Raw genomic sequence first — 17,432 nt, forward strand, 5'->3', positions numbered from 1 at the left:
ACAAGCCATCAATAAACATACAGTAATCTCTCACCAGGCGGTCTATTGCACTAAATTCCTAAATCAGTATAGCACATTTTTTTCAAGGGAGATGGTGTATGGAAATATAAATTTCTCAGTCCTACGCCGAAGGCAAAGCAGATTTATTTATTTTGTGGCAGTGAATTTGCAGTAAAAATAAATGTTGGGTCTGCCAGCCTCTGTCTGCAGGCATCCCTGCACGACCCTGGCCAATTGGAATAAAGAGTGGGTGGGACAAAATGGCAGGTTTGTTTTCATCTGGAAGATGACAGCTATTTTCTTATGTACGCAGCCATTTGTACTATATGACGAAACTCATCACAATGCTTGACTGACTTTAAATGACGAGAGCAAGAGAGGACTTGTGGACTTGGACTGTTGTTCATGAACCAGGTTATTACTGGAAAGGGATCCAAGATTGAATGTTCGACATCATTGCGCAGTCTGAGTGCTGCTGCTTTGTTTTTGTTGCAGTCACAGAGGAGCTTCTGGCAAAGTTTTCACTTTCTCCTCTATGACAGAGTGTCTGTGCAGTCTTTGTCTGCCACCTCTGTGCATGGGTGCACTGCGAGGATTCTGTGTGTATACAGTCGCACTATGATCTTCAAAGATGACAAGCTGAACTGGCAGAGAGTACATCCTTTGGTCAGATGAGGGAGACGTGGAGAGGATGGGTAATGTTGCTGCTGTGATTCACCATGCAGTCATCAGAGAGGATTGTGAAGCCCCCCCCCTCGACGCCCCTCTGTGAGCAGGCCTATCCAGTCCCGCCTGAGATGCATCCAAATGGAGGGGCCACGCTGTCATTATTTACAGCCGTCAGCCGCTAACCTTGGACTCTGAGTTTGGTGCGTCGTCAATGGTGAAATCAAATTGGACCCGACATGTACCCAAGCCTCTGACCTTGATAAGTGCGAGGGGCCTGCAGCAAGAGATGGGAGAGGAAGAGCTGGCTTCTGCTGCCTTCGCTGTGGATTTGCCTGTTTGTGTGTCATAAAGGTGCTGGGGAGGCAGGGGCACGACCCAATTACTGAGACAGGATTTCACATGACATGAAGTTGAGACAGCAGCTATGATATCATCATGCTTTTGACACACTGGGTCCTACAGTACCACAGATTGTGCCAGGGATTGTTCCTCAAGAAAGAGAGTAGGCAACTGCTAAAAACTACACTAGTGGTATCTTTTGCAGTTATTTTTCCAGTCACTTGATGTACAATTTCAGTTACTGCAATAAGCTGATGGCAAACTAAGAACTGGATTCAGCCGTCTCCTTTGTTCAGAAACATTTGAGAGCAGCAACAGAAGGATACTTTTGTTTTCCTGGTTGTCCTGTTTATTTACTTGTGTATGAGTAAGTCACCTGGAGACAAGAGGACACTGGGAGCGCGGAGTATCACGAGAGCAGCTCAGGTCTGCTGATGAAAATGCATTTTTCTTCTCCTGTCTCAGTTGTCATTTGGTCGTGCGAAATGATTAATTTCACACAAACCGGGTCATCTTCGGCGGTGGCGTCTCATTCACTTGGGGTCCCAGTCAGCAACAAAATAGAGGGCTAGAAGAGCAGTGTGCACAGCGCATCGGTAAATCTTGTGAAGATAAAGCTGGGCACTGTGGATTCTGAGCATCACATCAGGTAAAAGTCACTGAGCACTTGGAAGCTGTGTGAGCTATAGGAGTGGGCCTACAGTGGGCCTGTTTGTCTGTGAAAGATGGGGGCTGTATTTTCTCTACAAGAAGATGAGACTTTTTTAGCACATAGGAGGGAAGAGTGTGAGAATGCGGCCTCTGCGTAGAGTAGAACTGGTTGTTTACCACGGCTCACAGCCCTCATATATCACAAGCAGTATGTTTGCTGCGAAGCTCCAGTTTGTCAGCCATCTGCCTTCGCTGAACTCGACCCTTCAAGCAGACTTTCATTTGGTAAACTGAGCCGAGTGTAACTGCTGCATGTGTTTCTGTCTTCCTTGCCCAGTGGATGATCCAGAAACCACACAAGGTGGCCACGTTCTTCGGGTGCATCGGCACTGACCACTTTGGGGAGATACTGAAGCAGAAGGCAGCGGAAGCTCATGTTGATGCCCATTACTACGAGCAAAGCGCGGAGCCCACTGGAACCTGTGCAGCCTGCATCACTGGGGACAACAGGTCAGTCAAGGCGAACCTCCGCATCAGTGTCCCAACTGTCAGACGGGTTTATTTGTTGATCCTGAGGCGGCCACTTCCTCAGGGTGAGAGTCATAACAGGGATCTGTGGCTGGCCTCACACATCAGAAGGAAAAATGAACAGCCTGAGTGTGTTTCTCTAAGCCCCTGCTCAGTCACTGGCACCCTGGTGGGTCATCATCCATCTGTAGTCTGACAGTAGCGATGTGTTAGAGATGACGAGGCTTCCTCAGTGCTCACCTGTCAGCATCATGTAGTGTAGCATCTCACTGCGGTGCTATCATCAGCACGACTGATACTGCAGAGGTCAATACCTCGCACACACACCCAGGTATATCAGTGAGGTCCACAGTTCATGATGGCGCAGGCCCGGATCAATACGCTTCTCTAAACAAACCTCTGCAGCCCTTCATCTGCCAGTAGAAAGCTTGTCAGTCACACGGTGGCTGGACGCAGTCTGCCCCCGGGGTCTGCCCTGCAGAATGGTCTTAGTGGGCTTGTTTGATGTGAGTGCTGACACTTGAAAAGGTCAGCTGGAGTCTTCAGGGAGGCCAGCTCTGTAATATTTCTTACAGGTGTTTAACAGACAACTCAGAAGGCCAGAGGAAAGGTCGCCGGCAGGGCCGGACTAGAAAGGTGACAGCTTTGAAAGATTGAGAGCCAGTGTGTCCCCATCAATGGCCTCAATGAACACAAAGAGATCTTGAACACCTATGAGTGTAAAACAGGTGCAACTGCTGCACACTGTCTTCTCAGCTGACATCTGTTTCTTCCAATTATTTATTTTTGGGGGGGGGCAGTGACACAATCATTTTATGATTTGGGCACATGCAGACGTTAATTCAAGGGGTTGAACAAAAACATACGCTTAAACATGTAGGAATTGTAGCTATTTTTCATTTTGATGGGCATCTAACGTAATTGGACAAACCAACTGAACCCTAAATAAAGTTTTGCTTTTCAACATTTTGTTGAGAATCAGGCAGTCATTTGCCTGAAGTCTGGACCCCTGGACATCACCAAACACTGTTCCACGTTTCCTCCTTCGTGATGCTTTGCCAGAGCTTTACTGCAGCTTTCTTCAGGTTTTGCCTATTTGTGGCCCTTTCTGCCTTAAGTTTTGCTTTTGTTTTTGTTTTTGTTTTGTTAAGTTTTGTCTTGAGCAAGTGAAATACGAACTCGATTGGGTTGAGAACTGGTGACTCGACCACTGCGGAATACTCCACAAATTTGCTTGAAAAAAACTCTTGAGTTCCTTTTGCAGTATGTTTTGGATCATTGCCCATCTGTACTGTGAGGCGCCGTCCAATCAACCTCGCTGCATTTGGCAGAATCTGATCAGAAAGTATATCTCAATAGCCCTTCAGAATTCATCCGGCGGCTTCCGTCTATTGTCACATCAATAAAGTGAATAAGTGACCCAGTGCCACTGAGAGTCATGCAAGGCCATGCCATCACACTTCCTCCAACATGTTTCAAGTCAAACCAAATGCAAATGTCACACCTGGAATCAATTCCAGACCTTTTAACTTCTTCATTGATAACTAAAGAAGAGGCAATGCAGCCTTGTTTTTTTCTATTTGCAGCCCTCTGAGTCCATTGTCCAATTATTTTTGGTCCCTTGAAATAGTGATGGCTACGTATGAAAGAGCTGTCATTCCCAAACCTTTACTCCATTTGGGATGTGAATACTTCCAAATTACAGCAGTGAGACTGCACTTAAAGCCCATTTGATTATATAATTGTATCCTGTTTTCAGAAACAGGTAAAACACTTGTGTCATTTTCCAAATATTTCTGGGCCTAACTGTGGTACAAAAAAGGGAAAAATGTTTTATTTCAGTCAAAACAAAACAAATGAATTTTGCAGATACAGTTTGTGGATCGGACCGGGACCTTCAGCATGTGCTGGGTCGGTTTGCAGCCGAGTGTGAAGCGGCCGGGATGAGGATCAGCACCTCCAAGTCTGAGGCCATGGTTCTCGACCGGAATACGGTGGTTTGCTCTCTCCAGGTTGGTGGAGAGTTCTTGCCTCAAGTGGCGGAGTTTAAGTATCTCGGGGTCTTGTTCTCGAGTGAGGGAAAAAGGGAGCGTGAGATTGATAGACAGGTTGGTGCAGCGGCAGCAGTGGTGCGGTCGCTGTATCGGACCGTCGTGGTGAAGAGAGAGCTGAGTCACAAGACGAAGCTCTCGATTTACCGATCGATCTACGTTCCCACCCTCACCTATGGTCACGAGCTTTGGGTAGTGACCGAAAGGATGAGATCGCGGATACAAGCGGCTGAGATGAGTTTCCTCCGCAGGGTGGCTGGGCGCACCCTTAGAGATAGGGTGAGGAGTTCGGTCATCCGGGAGGAGCTCGGGGTGGAGCCGCTGCTCCTCCACATCGAGAGGAACCAGCTGAGGTGGCTCGGGCAGCTGATCCGGATGCCCCCTGGACGCCTCCCTGGGGAGGTGTTCCGGGCATGTTCTACCGGGAGGAGACCCCGGGGAAGACCCAGGACTCGCTGGAGAGATTATGTCTCCGGTCTGGCCTGGGAACGCCTCGGGATCCCCCGGGAGGAGCTGAAGGAGGTTTGTGCGGACCGGGAAGTTTGGGCTTCCTTGCTCCGAATGCTGCCTCCGCGACCCGACCCCGGATAAGCGGCAGAAGAAGGTGAAGGTGAAGGTGAAGGAAGTTTGTGGAAAAAAAAAACAGGACCACAAATGAGTGGAGGGTAAAGCAGTAAGCATTCTTTGAAACTGTTCATTAAGAACTGTTTTTTTTCCCCAGAACTTTCAGTATCTGTACTTCACTAAGTAACTTGCATCCCCATATTTTAAGATTTAAATATATGGTCGAGTTAACTGTGAAGTCTCACCGGAGTTTAACTAAACCTAAACTATCATGTGTGGTGAAAGGTCTAACAGTATACTCATGAGGTCCGAGGTGCACCTACCTAAGTATTTGCTTCTCACACTATGACGTCACGTTGAAAATTTGAAGATGTCAATGTTATCAGTTATAACATGCTCACAGACTGTGGTGGTGTTGCACTATCACAGTAAATCATGCAAAAGCCATGCTTATTTGTGTCATCTACATTGTCATGTCAATTGTTGTGATGGCACTTCTTGCCCATGGGTCAGAAGGTTGATTCATGTGTATTCATTTTCATGGATTGGTTTTCCTTTTAAGACATGTGCGGAATTTATTTGTAGACTCACTTGATTAATTGTATCACATTTTGACCAAGGAAAACTTCCCACTCAAGCAGTGAGAAGTTTCAAGCAGACTAAAGTGTCACAGTATTTTCTCACAGTGCACAGATCCAAGTGCACACAGCAGCAACAGACTGCAGGCCAGCGAGTGGCCATAATCCACGAGGCAATATTGAAGTCAAATGCTGTACTCCATAATCAGACCATGGACCATCAACTGATTATGATCATAACTATCAACCTGCTGCAGAGCGCAGTCTGTGTGACGACTGATGTTCACAGGTGACTCACACTTATGTCACGTGTTCACACCAGCGCAACCATTTTTCTTTGCTTTTGATGATGATTCATTTTTGTTCTGCTGTAAAGCAGACACAAGCTGATCCATTGAGTTGTTTCATTATTATTTATTGATTTACGTATGTACATTATTTGTTCAGATCATAGTGATTTGCAAGGGGGACCATAACCAACTATTAAGAGTAATTTCCTTGCTCCACCTGTGGAGTGAACAAGTCCGATATTGTACCATTTTTCGCCAAACTGTTTGCTTCTGGGTTCCATCCAGAAAAGCTGTCTCTGTCTGAATTCCACCACAGACAGCATCACTTACTCCCCCTGGTGTCGCAAATGTCTTTACTGTCATGACCGGACCAATCTAGGGTACCGTAACTGCACTGGATGCACACGGCTCTCTGGCGCCTGCTGTCAACCGCCCACCTAACAGTCCCACTCCCAGCAGTGATGATGGTAGATGGTTCCCATAAAGAGGCTTTGTGTGAGGAGGGGCTAATGAGTCCCATTAAGATAATGCCACCTGCTTAGGTTATCCACTTAGACCTGCAAAAAAACAAGTGATCATCTCGATAGGGTGACACTTTTCGCCCTGAATCATTGCACATTCTATTGTGGTTGTGTTTCCCTGCAACACTAAGGTTCAAATTTTCAACTTGCAAAGTTTGTCATATTCCAATTCATCAATGTAATTTGACTTTTGCCGGCTTCAAAATGAAACGAAAGCATCCTTTAGAGTCCGACCCTCTGCCAAGGTGCTCTTTTCCTGTGATTTTTTTCAGACCCATATTGCATTTATGTTTTTCTATTTGTATAATTTGCATTTGAAATGTCATTGACCCCAATGACCTCAATTAGATGGCAGTCGCCTAATGTGGCACCATGCAGATATCAGGTGTGTTAGAGGCAGAAATTCCATTCATGGAACAACCTCATCAGACTCATTTTACCAATATTTTGACACTTACTCTCTCAAAATAGGTTCCTACTACTACTGCCAACGCTAGTTATTCTTCTTTAACAACCTTTATGTATGTCCATGGCCGATAAATACAAGTTTGAGTTTTGAGCGTGAGATCTGCAGTGTATGTTTTTTTGGGGATCTTTTAAGATACAATTAAGATGGTTGATAAGCAGAGCTAAAGATTTATGGGCACTGTCTCTGCAGGTCCCTTGTGGCCAACCTGGCAGCAGCAAACTGCTACAAAAAGGAGAAACACCTGGACTTGGACAGCAACTGGGAGCTGGTGAAGAAAGCCAAGGTCTATTATATAGCGGTAAGTGAAACCTTCCCTATTCAGAGCTGCTGATTCCCAACTCTATTGACAGAAGAGGACACAATGTTAAGAGGCTTTATTCAGGAATTTCCTCCGCACAGGGTTCTGCATTGTCAATATCTCCATTCTTCCTTTGTGCTGTGAAATGAGCTATGTTACCTTTTGAGACAATACAACTCAATTCTCCTCCGTCTTTGTGCATAAAGCTGTGGCTCAGTGTGAAATTGTTCTGCATGTAATGCCTCATTCAACGCCGTGAATGTAAAGAGGACGCAACAGGTGCTGCCAAAGTGTGAAAATTGATTATGTGAGTTCATTCTGCTTTGGCCCTCCTACACGCCATGTAGACAAAACACACAGATTGTGGAGGACAGATGTGTGCTTGCGCACACACACACACACTTCACAGTGGACGTAATGCAGCTTCTGGAGAGCGATGCTCGTGTTTCACTGTTTGGGATTATGTTAAATTCTGGCAGATCAAGATTTCCTCTGAAGGGAGGTTGAGATGATAGCTTTGAAATGGCCCCGCTCTCCTCTTTCAGCTTTTCACAATAATTTTTCCACATCCAGGGTGACCTCTTTGCGGCTCCCTCTGCTGTTACCGTGAGCACCAGTGTCCCAGCAAAGACGGGGATCTCATAATTAGCCGTAAATGTTGGGGCTTATGCCAGGAAGCAGATCAGAGGTGCTGATTTTTGTGTGGTCTTCGCTTTCAGTCAGTGCGCTCCACGTTAGCAAACAGGGCACATCCTCAGCAAATTGGCAGTTGGTTTTTGCCCGCATCCGAGCGTCTTGCACGTCAGGAGCCGCTTCTCTGGGATTCCTGAGAGGGTAGAAACACCACCAATGGGTGTTGGTCTGTGCTTGGAATCTCAAATGTTGTATTGAGTGTCCCTCCTGCTCTCTTGATGAAAACAGAAGGATCATCGGCTTCATTAGAGTCCCATTCACACTCGTGTTAAGTCCTTAGCCTGATGCAATGCCGCAGCGATTCCCACTTACTCCGGTGCTGTGTGTCTAGACCACTGTTCACCCAGGCCTCCCCTCTCCATTAACCTTGTCGAGAGCACTCCTGGCTATTTACCCCATTTAGCGCGCGATTGTACATATTGTCGGCTGCATCACTGTACTAACCCCCCTCCACTGTGCGGGAACGTGCTTTTGTTGATTGTCACCAAAGTGACAACTGGGTGGCGCACTCACTCATGCACACGCTAATCTGTAAATGTAATTATTGCAGAGCTCGCATGTGAGTCACTAGCATGTCATTTGGTTTTCTCATGCACGACGTTTGCCGGTGTCCATGTGTTAAAGAGGTGATGGATGGATCCTGGCAGAGTCGCTTAAGGTGTCTGTGACGACGCGGTGCGATTGGATGAAGACGGGAGTTATTGGAGCCAGTCTCGTCCAGCAGCAGCAGCAGGACTGGTGGCAGACGCAGAGCAGCACTGCCATTTCTCACAAAGAAAGAGAGAGAGAGAGAATGTTGAACTGCTGCCAAATGTTCGGTGGCAGGCTGTTGCTAGGAAATCTGGGTCCTTAGGCAAATCATTGCACAAAGAGCAACAACAAAGGCAGAGGGAAGGAATGGTTGAAATGCTTTTCAGGCGAATGTCCTTTAAATATTTATGCTGTAGAATACCATCACTGATATTTACATGTGCTCGCCATGATTGTAGACAGATATGTAATATGAACAAGCGATGAGTGGCTCTAATTGGAGGGGTGTATGTGTCCCAGTTAGCCCCCTCCTTTCTTTCCTTCACTCTTACTTTCCTTCCCTCCCATCCCCCCCTTTGGCCCTCGATGAACACTACCTTCTTCTTTCTGCCTTTTCTTTCTCCCTCCCTTTTCTATCCTTCAGTTTCTTTTACACACAAACTTGCTGCTTAACACACACTGTGTTTGGATCAAATCTTTGCTCTGCCTCTGTGTGTTTTCGTCCTGCTTTGCCCTGTAATTTGATCTGTACTGCCTGATGCAGCCTCTATCGTTCCACTTTGAATTAACCTCTGGCTCCAGTGCTAATGTAACGTCCTCTCGAGCGTCGTACCTCATCTATATGGTGGGAAAAGAACCTGGTTCATCTGGTGGTTAATGCACAGAGCCTATGAAGTCTTGCCTATGAAGGAGGGGGAGATGGGCAAGACAATTGACTGCAAAAAGGCCTGTTAATGACTGGGCACAGATGGTCAGAAATAACCCAAGGGTAGGAGGAGGAGACACTTGTCTCTGCCAACTGGGCTGGTACGCAAGACTCAGCCACTGAGACATGAGCCTGCTTTACGTGTGATCATGTGATGTTGCTACTGTCTCCCACTTTTCTGTGACTAATTTCATTATGGGATGGACAGTGCATCATGAATTCAGCCATTTACTGTTACTCAAACTCAGTGACTTGCGGTGGCCAGTAACCTTTTAAACCAATGGAGACAAATTGGTTTTGTTTTCTGGAGCACAGCCAAGTATGCAGTTTTTTTATACATATTGGACAGTGTAATCAGTAGGACTAGTCCTGATGCTTAGATAAAGTAAATTTCATCAATGCCTTATTCTCTGATTAAGACTTCAAATACAAATAAATCCGCCACATGGTGATCAATAAGCGTGAAACAGACTGAGTAACCAAAGAAGAAACTGAAATAAAAAGTCCAAAGCAGGCCTCCTAAACTGGGAAGATGAAAATGGACTTTGAAAGTAATTATTCTAAAATGTAATATGTAATGTAACACAGTATGAAATAGTACTTGGGAAAAGATCTGTAGTTTTGAGGTTTGACTGTTATTATTCAACATTAACATTAACTTAGAGCACCATTCAAATAATATCAGCCAATCAAAACAAATGATAACATTGTTACATTTGAATCTATTTTTTAAATTCATAAAGTCTTGTGGGACAGACATGCTAATGTTTGCATCATTGCACCAATATAGATACCTGCAACTGAATTGTAAGTGTAATCTCCTGCAGCATCTATTAAAATCACCATTTCACATAATTTTCATATGCAAAATCGCTTTGTTCACATTATTATTTTTTGTATTATTTCTGTTAGTAGTAGTCCATTTCTTGCAATACTGATTTCCTTTGTCAGTCATCGTGAAAGTGATCAAAAACACTGTAAGTTACTGAGAATCCATTCTGTCAATAGGATTTTCTCAATAGCTTCCATTTGTCTGTCAACTGATTCATGACATCTGACCCAAGTGATAAAGGTGCACTGATGGTTTTGTTTCTGCCAAAATGTAGCAATTTGGGTGGAAAAATAAAATGTTTCTGAGCGCGAGCAGCTTGGTGATGGACAGTCATGCCGCCCCCATATGACCTGCCAATGCTACCGAAGGCCTCGTTGCAAGGTTGCAGAAAAGTGAGCCCAGCTGTGGCAGCTGTTTGTTTACCCCTGAAGCTTTCGCCCCGTTAGACTGCTACAAGCTAAACACACCCAAAGAAAAAAAATCGCTGGTTCTCCATCCCTTCCCAAATGGTGGCGCGCTGAGGCAGCCGTGTTTCAGCCTGGCACACAGAACACAGCTTTAATTGGCAGCAGTATTATTGCCCTCACTGCGGGGGAAAGCTGAGTTCGGCTTCTGTCACTGTGGCATAATATGCAAGAACAGAGGCGAAGGGGAGGGCAGAGGCAGGGAAAGAGCAGCACTGGCACCAGGAGCAGCTTACACTCTGGAGTGGCACACACATTGTTCCGCCGCCTCACCAACCTCTGTATTTGTAGCCCAAAAAGCAAAGAGAGCCGTTTTCCATATTTTGAGCGACACCTCATCAGTGAGCCGGTGGGCTGATTAGCTGTAAGGTGACTGTGTCTTTGTCCAGTTCTCTGTCCTCACTCCGTCCTTCAGCTCTGTCCTTCCTTCCCGTCCTCACCACGTCTCTTTCTAATATTCCTCCCTTACTCTCTCTCTCCCTCTCTCTCTTCCCTCTATATTGCGCCACTCTGTGCCGGCCCTGTCCTTCCACATGCGAGGGATCACGAGGCAAAATGCAGGCGTTGGGAAGATGGGGGGGGGGGAGCCAGCAGCCAGGCTCGCTCTTTGTCTGCAGGCGATCAGTTACAGTCTTGGTTGCCGATGAAATTTAATCCCCACCGCATTTACATGCCAAGTTTGACTTCTGGCAAGGCTTATTAAATAGATTTGTAAATCATTTCATCTTGATTAGAGTCTATTCTCATGGGAGCGACTTTTTTGTTGTGCTGGTGTTTTGTTCTGGTCTTGCCTTGTGGAGCTCAAACACAAAGTCGACCTCCGCCTGTGTCACTTTCCTCTGCTGATCCCAGCTGTACTTTGATGGGAGGATAAGCGAGAGGTGCCATGTCCAGACCCGTCTGAAACCCTGGTGTCAGCACTGAACTCTGGGGATCACGTGGCTACGCGCGACTCTCCTCTGCATTCCGCTGACACAGGAGTCTCTTCCAATGAAACAATGTCGCTTTAAATAGCGTCTAATCAGATGGCAGTTAGTAATTGCCAGCAAGTCTGTTATGAAAATGAATTCATAATTGTTCAATTACAAGCCAACTGCATCATATTTGCTGGCTTTTTTTCTTTTTCTCCCGCCGGCCTCGGCCAATTATAGGATTTCAATCTTGAGGCAATCAAGTGATAAGGGCGCGGTGTTTAGTGTTTGCTGTCACTATATAATTCTGCAGAATGTTAAACATGCATCTGGGAGGCCGCTGTTTGTCAGGAGGCTGTGTGCGGAGGTGCACCTGCCTAATTGAGTGGTAATGAGCTGTCAGGAGTGCCGTCTCTGCCATTGGCTCTCAGTGGGGCGTCTTCTGCCAGAGGGATGTATGGGCTGGTCGGGTCTGGTGGAGGACACGCCGACTACCCAGCCTCGCGCCTCTTCATTCGGGTGAAAAGCCAAAATGGACGGTGTCTACAATCTACAGAATGTTCACCGTCATTTGTTGATTTTTAACTGGAAGTCAGGTCCCTTGCACTGACATACCTGACGCAAAGTGGTGCCAAACACAGGTTATATTGTGTGTCAAAAAAGTGTCAAAAGAGGGCTCAAGTATTTTGGGAGATAAAGATAAATAAAATACATTTATTTATTGCATTAATATTTATTTTCTGAGAAATGGGTTTCAAAGAGCCAAAGTAGAAGTTTCAACTACTGGAACTCAGCTATTTCGGCATGATATTTGCAGAAACAAACTGCAGGAAAAGTATTACTTTAAAAATGTCTCCAGGAAGGGGTGAATAATATGGCAAAAAAATGATGTCATTATTTATTCATTTTAAATAACTGTTTGGATTTGTCACATTTGCATGATTTTATTCTAGCTTGGGGAATTTCTGGCCAATCTTTGACATTGTTTTTCTTAGCTTTATAACAACAATGATTCTTTCTGTCTTCACATTTTGCAGCACTTTTATTTGGTTCAGCTTTTCGTTTTTTAGACAGTACGAACAAACTTCAACAACAACAAAAGTGATCAAAAACACTGATGATTTATAGCTAAAAAAGCTTTAAGGTGTTTCCATTATTTTGTCCAACCCCTGTATCGCCCACCTTTATCCTTTATCACGACCCACCTGACAGTCTCTCGTGGCGCCCCTTTAAGGGTGTGTATACAACTAAGCAACTTTTAAAGGTTTTTTCAAATGTATTTAAAACTCCAATATTAAATAACACTGATTATTTTATTTTATTTTTTCTGGACATTGGCAATCCTTCAGCATGTAGTCTGTGTTACTGAATCAGCACACAATTACTTTTTCTTGTCCAACCCTATTAGATTGTGAAAACAGGTTTTTTCCATTTCAGTGGGGAAAACATGGAGTCCTTTCACCTCAGATGTCTCTATGCCTCTGCTCCACTTGCCGCTTGTCTGTTTTCCTCTTCTTTTGCTGTACATGGGGATGAAAGCGTCCTGGCTTAATAACATCTCTACATTCTATATTCCGTAACCTAGTCCCCCCCGCCCCGCCCCGCACTGCGACATCAGAACACCCCAGTGGTTGCAATTTTTATATTCATGAAACCTGTGAAACCTTGTCGTTTTAGTCCTGAGCAGGGAAATTGTGGACATTTGTGTTAAGTTACACTGTTCAATTGAGTAGACTGAGTAATTATTTGTGGAGTAATAGTGAGCAGAAAATAAATAGCCACTTTGCAGCAGTGAATTGTGCCTGATGGCCATGTGTTGATACTCTCACCAGGGAGAGTGAAAACCTGCTCTACTGGCTAAGTATCTGATTAAGATTCACATGATGGAGCTGCAGACGCTTTAGGATAGTGTGTCTCCTGGGCAAAGATAGTGAGTAGAGTTAAGTGTCAGAGGCAGTTATATTATCACAGTGGAGCATAAAGCCTCTACTGAATAAATATTGCTGGATTAGACTCTGGATTCAGCCGCTGCGCTGAGGTCCATCTCTACAAACCAATTCTTCTGTTAGATTTCATTTTTCTCTCGTATGTTGCTGTAATCTGTTAATGACTGGTAACAAGCCAGTTGCTCTCAGTCCTCCCTGAAATATTTTCATTCCCTTATTCACGTGTTTACTGTTTGCATGGCTGGGATTCATGGTGGAGCTGCTGTTACTGCTGCCTGTCGGTAGCAGGTTCAATCAGACCAGGTTGGAGTTGATGTTCTCCCTCCATTTAAACACTGACTTGGTTAAATCTTCATCAGGTCACAGATGACCGCAGATTAGTGGCAAGTGGCAACAAGTGGCATTTCTTCGGGACTTTCTTTCAATAGTTTCAAGTTTGGTTAGATTACATAGCTAAGAAATGCGCCCCTTCATGTCCTTTGGAATGTTTAAATTGGCACCACTTTATGATGCCCAACCTGCATGGGGACTAATCGAATGTTCTGCTAGACAGAATTTGGGGTTTCCATTGACTGCTTCCAATGATCATGAAGAAAAAATGACTCAGTGCTGGTCTCTGATGCACGTCTCCAGCTCCTCCTGGCTGAGTATGGGCTGCGGACTCCCTGACTTTGTCTTCTCAAGCAATAGTTAAAGGATCGTGGTAGAAGCTCTGCTTTCTCATCAGAGCTTCTGATCCTCTCAGCTCTTTCGGTTGGGCCAGTCTGGATCTGAGCTGGGTCCCCAGTTTCTGTTGTCCCTTCCGCTCATCACTTACTCTTCTCCATGCCTAAAAGACGTGTCCATTCCAGATGAAGGCTTTCACTCCATTTCCCCATCAGCCTCAAAGCGATCTTCTTTGTGGCATGTCTCCGCATTCTTCCCTGCCTTCATGTTAGTGAGATGACCAAACATGTTGTAGGAAGTGCTGATTCTTTGGGGCTCTGGGGTTTGTTTTGTAGGATGGCATCTGCCTAGCTGATGTTGTGCTTTGTTTGGATCGATGAATACAGCTGTTGCATGTTGCATCCCTTCAAATAATTCTTCTGGAATCTTTTCAGGCCCATTTGTGCCAATGTTAGATCCCACATCCCTGTAAGAATACATTTCCCCCCCACAGCTAGCTACAGTTGAGATTTGGGCAAGTACTCTAACCTTATCTATTGTCTCTCAAGTGTATACTGTAAGCAGCTTTGGAGGCTTTATAGAGACTTAGCCGTCAGTGGTGCCGCTCCTCCATCGGAACATTTGGACCTTTGGCAAGTGTCAGATTTTCAGCAGCATGTTAAATATCTTAACCCAGTTCTTTTCCCCTCATCCTCTCTCTGTCTCCTCCTTCTTCCCTCTGTCCCTGCCATGCTAACAAGCCGACTGTGATCCATTTTTCATGTGTGCTGTTGTTAGCCTCCGCCACTTTTATACCCCCCCGCCCCCTTTGCTTTTCTGAGTCTTATGCCAGCCAGTCGCTTGGTGCCTGAGCCCTGAGGGGGCACAATGGAGAGGAAGCCAGAGCAGCTGCACATCCGATCCATCTGGAAAACGACTCGTAGATGCATTGTTATGAGGTGGCAAGAGCTATTTTGACAAGTATGCCCTTCTTCATTGGCTGGCCTGAGTGTCATACGCATTTGGTCCTGGCTTCCACCAACCAATCGTACGTGTGATGGTTTCTGCCCGTCCCTAAGTGCTGCAGAGGCCATGGAGTGCTTCCAAGTACTAAATAATTGTCCTTTGTAAATGGAAAGCAGACATCATCTTTTTTGATGTCTCATATATGCGTGCCTTATTTCGGATGCGGTGTTGCAGTCACATTTGAAAGCGTTTTGTGCTCTCCATGTAACAAGAGGGAGACCAATCAAAACAATAAATGCGGTTCCTTTTGACAAAGCCCTGGGCCCACAATTGTCAAAAGATGTAAGCTGACTCATCCGCACAAGAAGGGCATGTATCCCTGTAAGCAAGGGGCATAAGCGATGATGAATCTCTCCCCTCAGTGCTTGCCCCTCTACGCTGAGCCCACATGGATTAATTGCGCTGTGAATTTGTACTTTAGGCCCATTATTTGTATTCCTAATGAAGAATTTTGCTATGTCTCGATCATCTTCTGTACACCACGTTTTACCCTCCAGAAAAAAAGGCTGAATTGATTAGCAAATATCCCACCAACTGAGAAATAACATGCCTTCTCCCTAATTGGTTTGTTTATCTTGAGCAACAGACTCTGGGTTTGTTTGGACGCTGGCTAGCATCCACACTCTGCACCGCTCCTCGCCGTGATTACTCACCTTGGGAGGAGGCTGCCAGAGCAAGGTTGATGTTCCCTGCATCCACATCAGGCTGCCGTTCTCCCCGCTTATGTGACATCATTTGCCAAGACAGATTTGTTACAGGAAGAATAAATTCTGCCCTTAAAAAGGGATTGATTTAAGGACAGGTTGTGAGTGGAGGGAAGAAAGGCGACAGGAGGAATGGGGAGGGGGCTCCCAGACACATTTCACCAGTGAGAGGACTTGAGCCAGAACCAAACAAGCTGCCAGCATGAGATGAATTTTGGCTTCATGTATAATTGATAAACTGTGTGTTCTAGGTGTCAGCTTTAAAGCGCATGCTAGGAAGCTACTTTTCATCTCTCTCACGGGCGTCATTTTTATTTTGTCCTCCCCGTTTTCTGGCTTATCTTGTGAGTTCAGAAAGTGCCGCTTGAAACGATGGCTTTCTTTGAAGATGCAGGGAAAAAAGTGTGTAAAAAAGCACACCCTGTTCCTGCACTTAATACGAGTGCTCGTCCAGGGCAGATAGCCATCTGCAAAGATGACTGTTCATCCTGTGTTATCAGGATTAGCCATCTCCCTTTTGACACCTCGCACATGAATATTAGCTGTAGGAGCCTTTATCCTGCTGAAAGCAACATAAAGGGATTAATGCAGCGCTTATCCCTCTGGAAATAATGCCCGTATTGAGCAGATTTGACTCTGCAAAAGCTAATGATGACATTGAAAGGAGCGAGCGGAAGTAATGGCGCATCATCTCGTGTCATGCAGCAGAAGGACTGATATTTGCACTCAACTGTATTGATTTGGCTCAAGGTGTTTTTCCCTGCCGCGTTGTTACTGAATCATCAATACAGGCCTATTGCACCCTGTGTAGTTAAGAAAAATACTTATCTCCCTGTGTGTTCCCTTGCATGTTTTATTTCATTACTGCTATGGAATTAGCCATGTCAAATGTGTTCCTTTAACCCATAATAATATTAGGTTGACTAGGGTAATCACACCATCGGATCATCACCATAATAAATAACCATATTTATTGGACAATAGTTCTTTACAGCGATAAAAAAGAACTTATTTTGTTATTATTATTATTACAATTTAGCCTCACTTTCCTTCATTTAAAAAATTGCTTTCACTAATAACGAATTTAAGGCGGCACATTGGAGCAATGGTTAACACTGCTGCCTCTCAGCAAGAGGGCTCAGGATTGGAATCCAGCTCTGGACATTTCTGTGGAGTGGAGTTTGCATGTTCTTCTTGTGCCTGTGTGGCTTTTCTCTGGGTACTCTGGTTTCCTCCCACAGCCCAAAGACATGCTCACTAGGTTAACTGGGCACTCTCAAATTGCCCCTAGGTGTGTGTGTGTGAATGGTGTGTGTGTGCCCTGCGATGGACCGACGACATGTCCAGGGTGTGTTCCTGCCTCTGGTCCTATGACTGCTGGGATAGGCTCCAGCACTCCCCACAACACTGAAGAGGACTGAGCACTGGTTAACTGAAGATGCATGTGTTAACATATTCGTGTGGCATATTTAATGCTGAGGATTGTGACATTTTCATATATTTACCCTTTCACCCTTGCTTATACTTCCACATTCCCACATTCATTTTGCGATAGATGTTTCATGAACATTGAAACATCAATATTGCTCCAAATATGAACTTGATGTAAATATCCTGGTGCCACTGCAATGGTCTAATTGATATAGATTTTCCACAGCCGGTAGCACTCTTGAATCTGACTGGTGTTTGGTTTGCTTAGGATGCACACCTGCGTGGGGGGGCTGGACCTCTGAGTCGTACCTTAAATCAAACACAATGATTGTAATAGACTGAGAGACTCTCCTTGAACTACCAGAC

At 45.2% G+C, this 17,432-nt stretch overlaps 1 protein-coding gene across 4 annotated transcripts in view; it reads left to right on the top strand.

Annotated features, from left to right (window-relative positions):
- adkb (adenosine kinase b) overlaps nt 1-17,432 on the top strand; it is a 142,647-nt gene that overhangs the window by 56,191 nt on the left and 69,024 nt on the right. For all 4 annotated transcript variants that reach the window (XM_053864531.1, XM_053864534.1, XM_053864532.1 and 1 more), the window contains 2 exons: nt 1,997-2,169; nt 6,850-6,958. In XM_053864531.1, the coding sequence (XP_053720506.1) occupies nt 1,997-2,169; nt 6,850-6,958 (282 nt within the window). The remainder of the gene's footprint in view (nt 1-1,996; nt 2,170-6,849; nt 6,959-17,432) is intronic.

This window comes from Synchiropus splendidus, chromosome 5 (assembly GCF_027744825.2).
Source record: "Synchiropus splendidus isolate RoL2022-P1 chromosome 5, RoL_Sspl_1.0, whole genome shotgun sequence".
NCBI lineage: Eukaryota > Metazoa > Chordata > Actinopteri > Syngnathiformes > Callionymidae > Synchiropus > Synchiropus splendidus.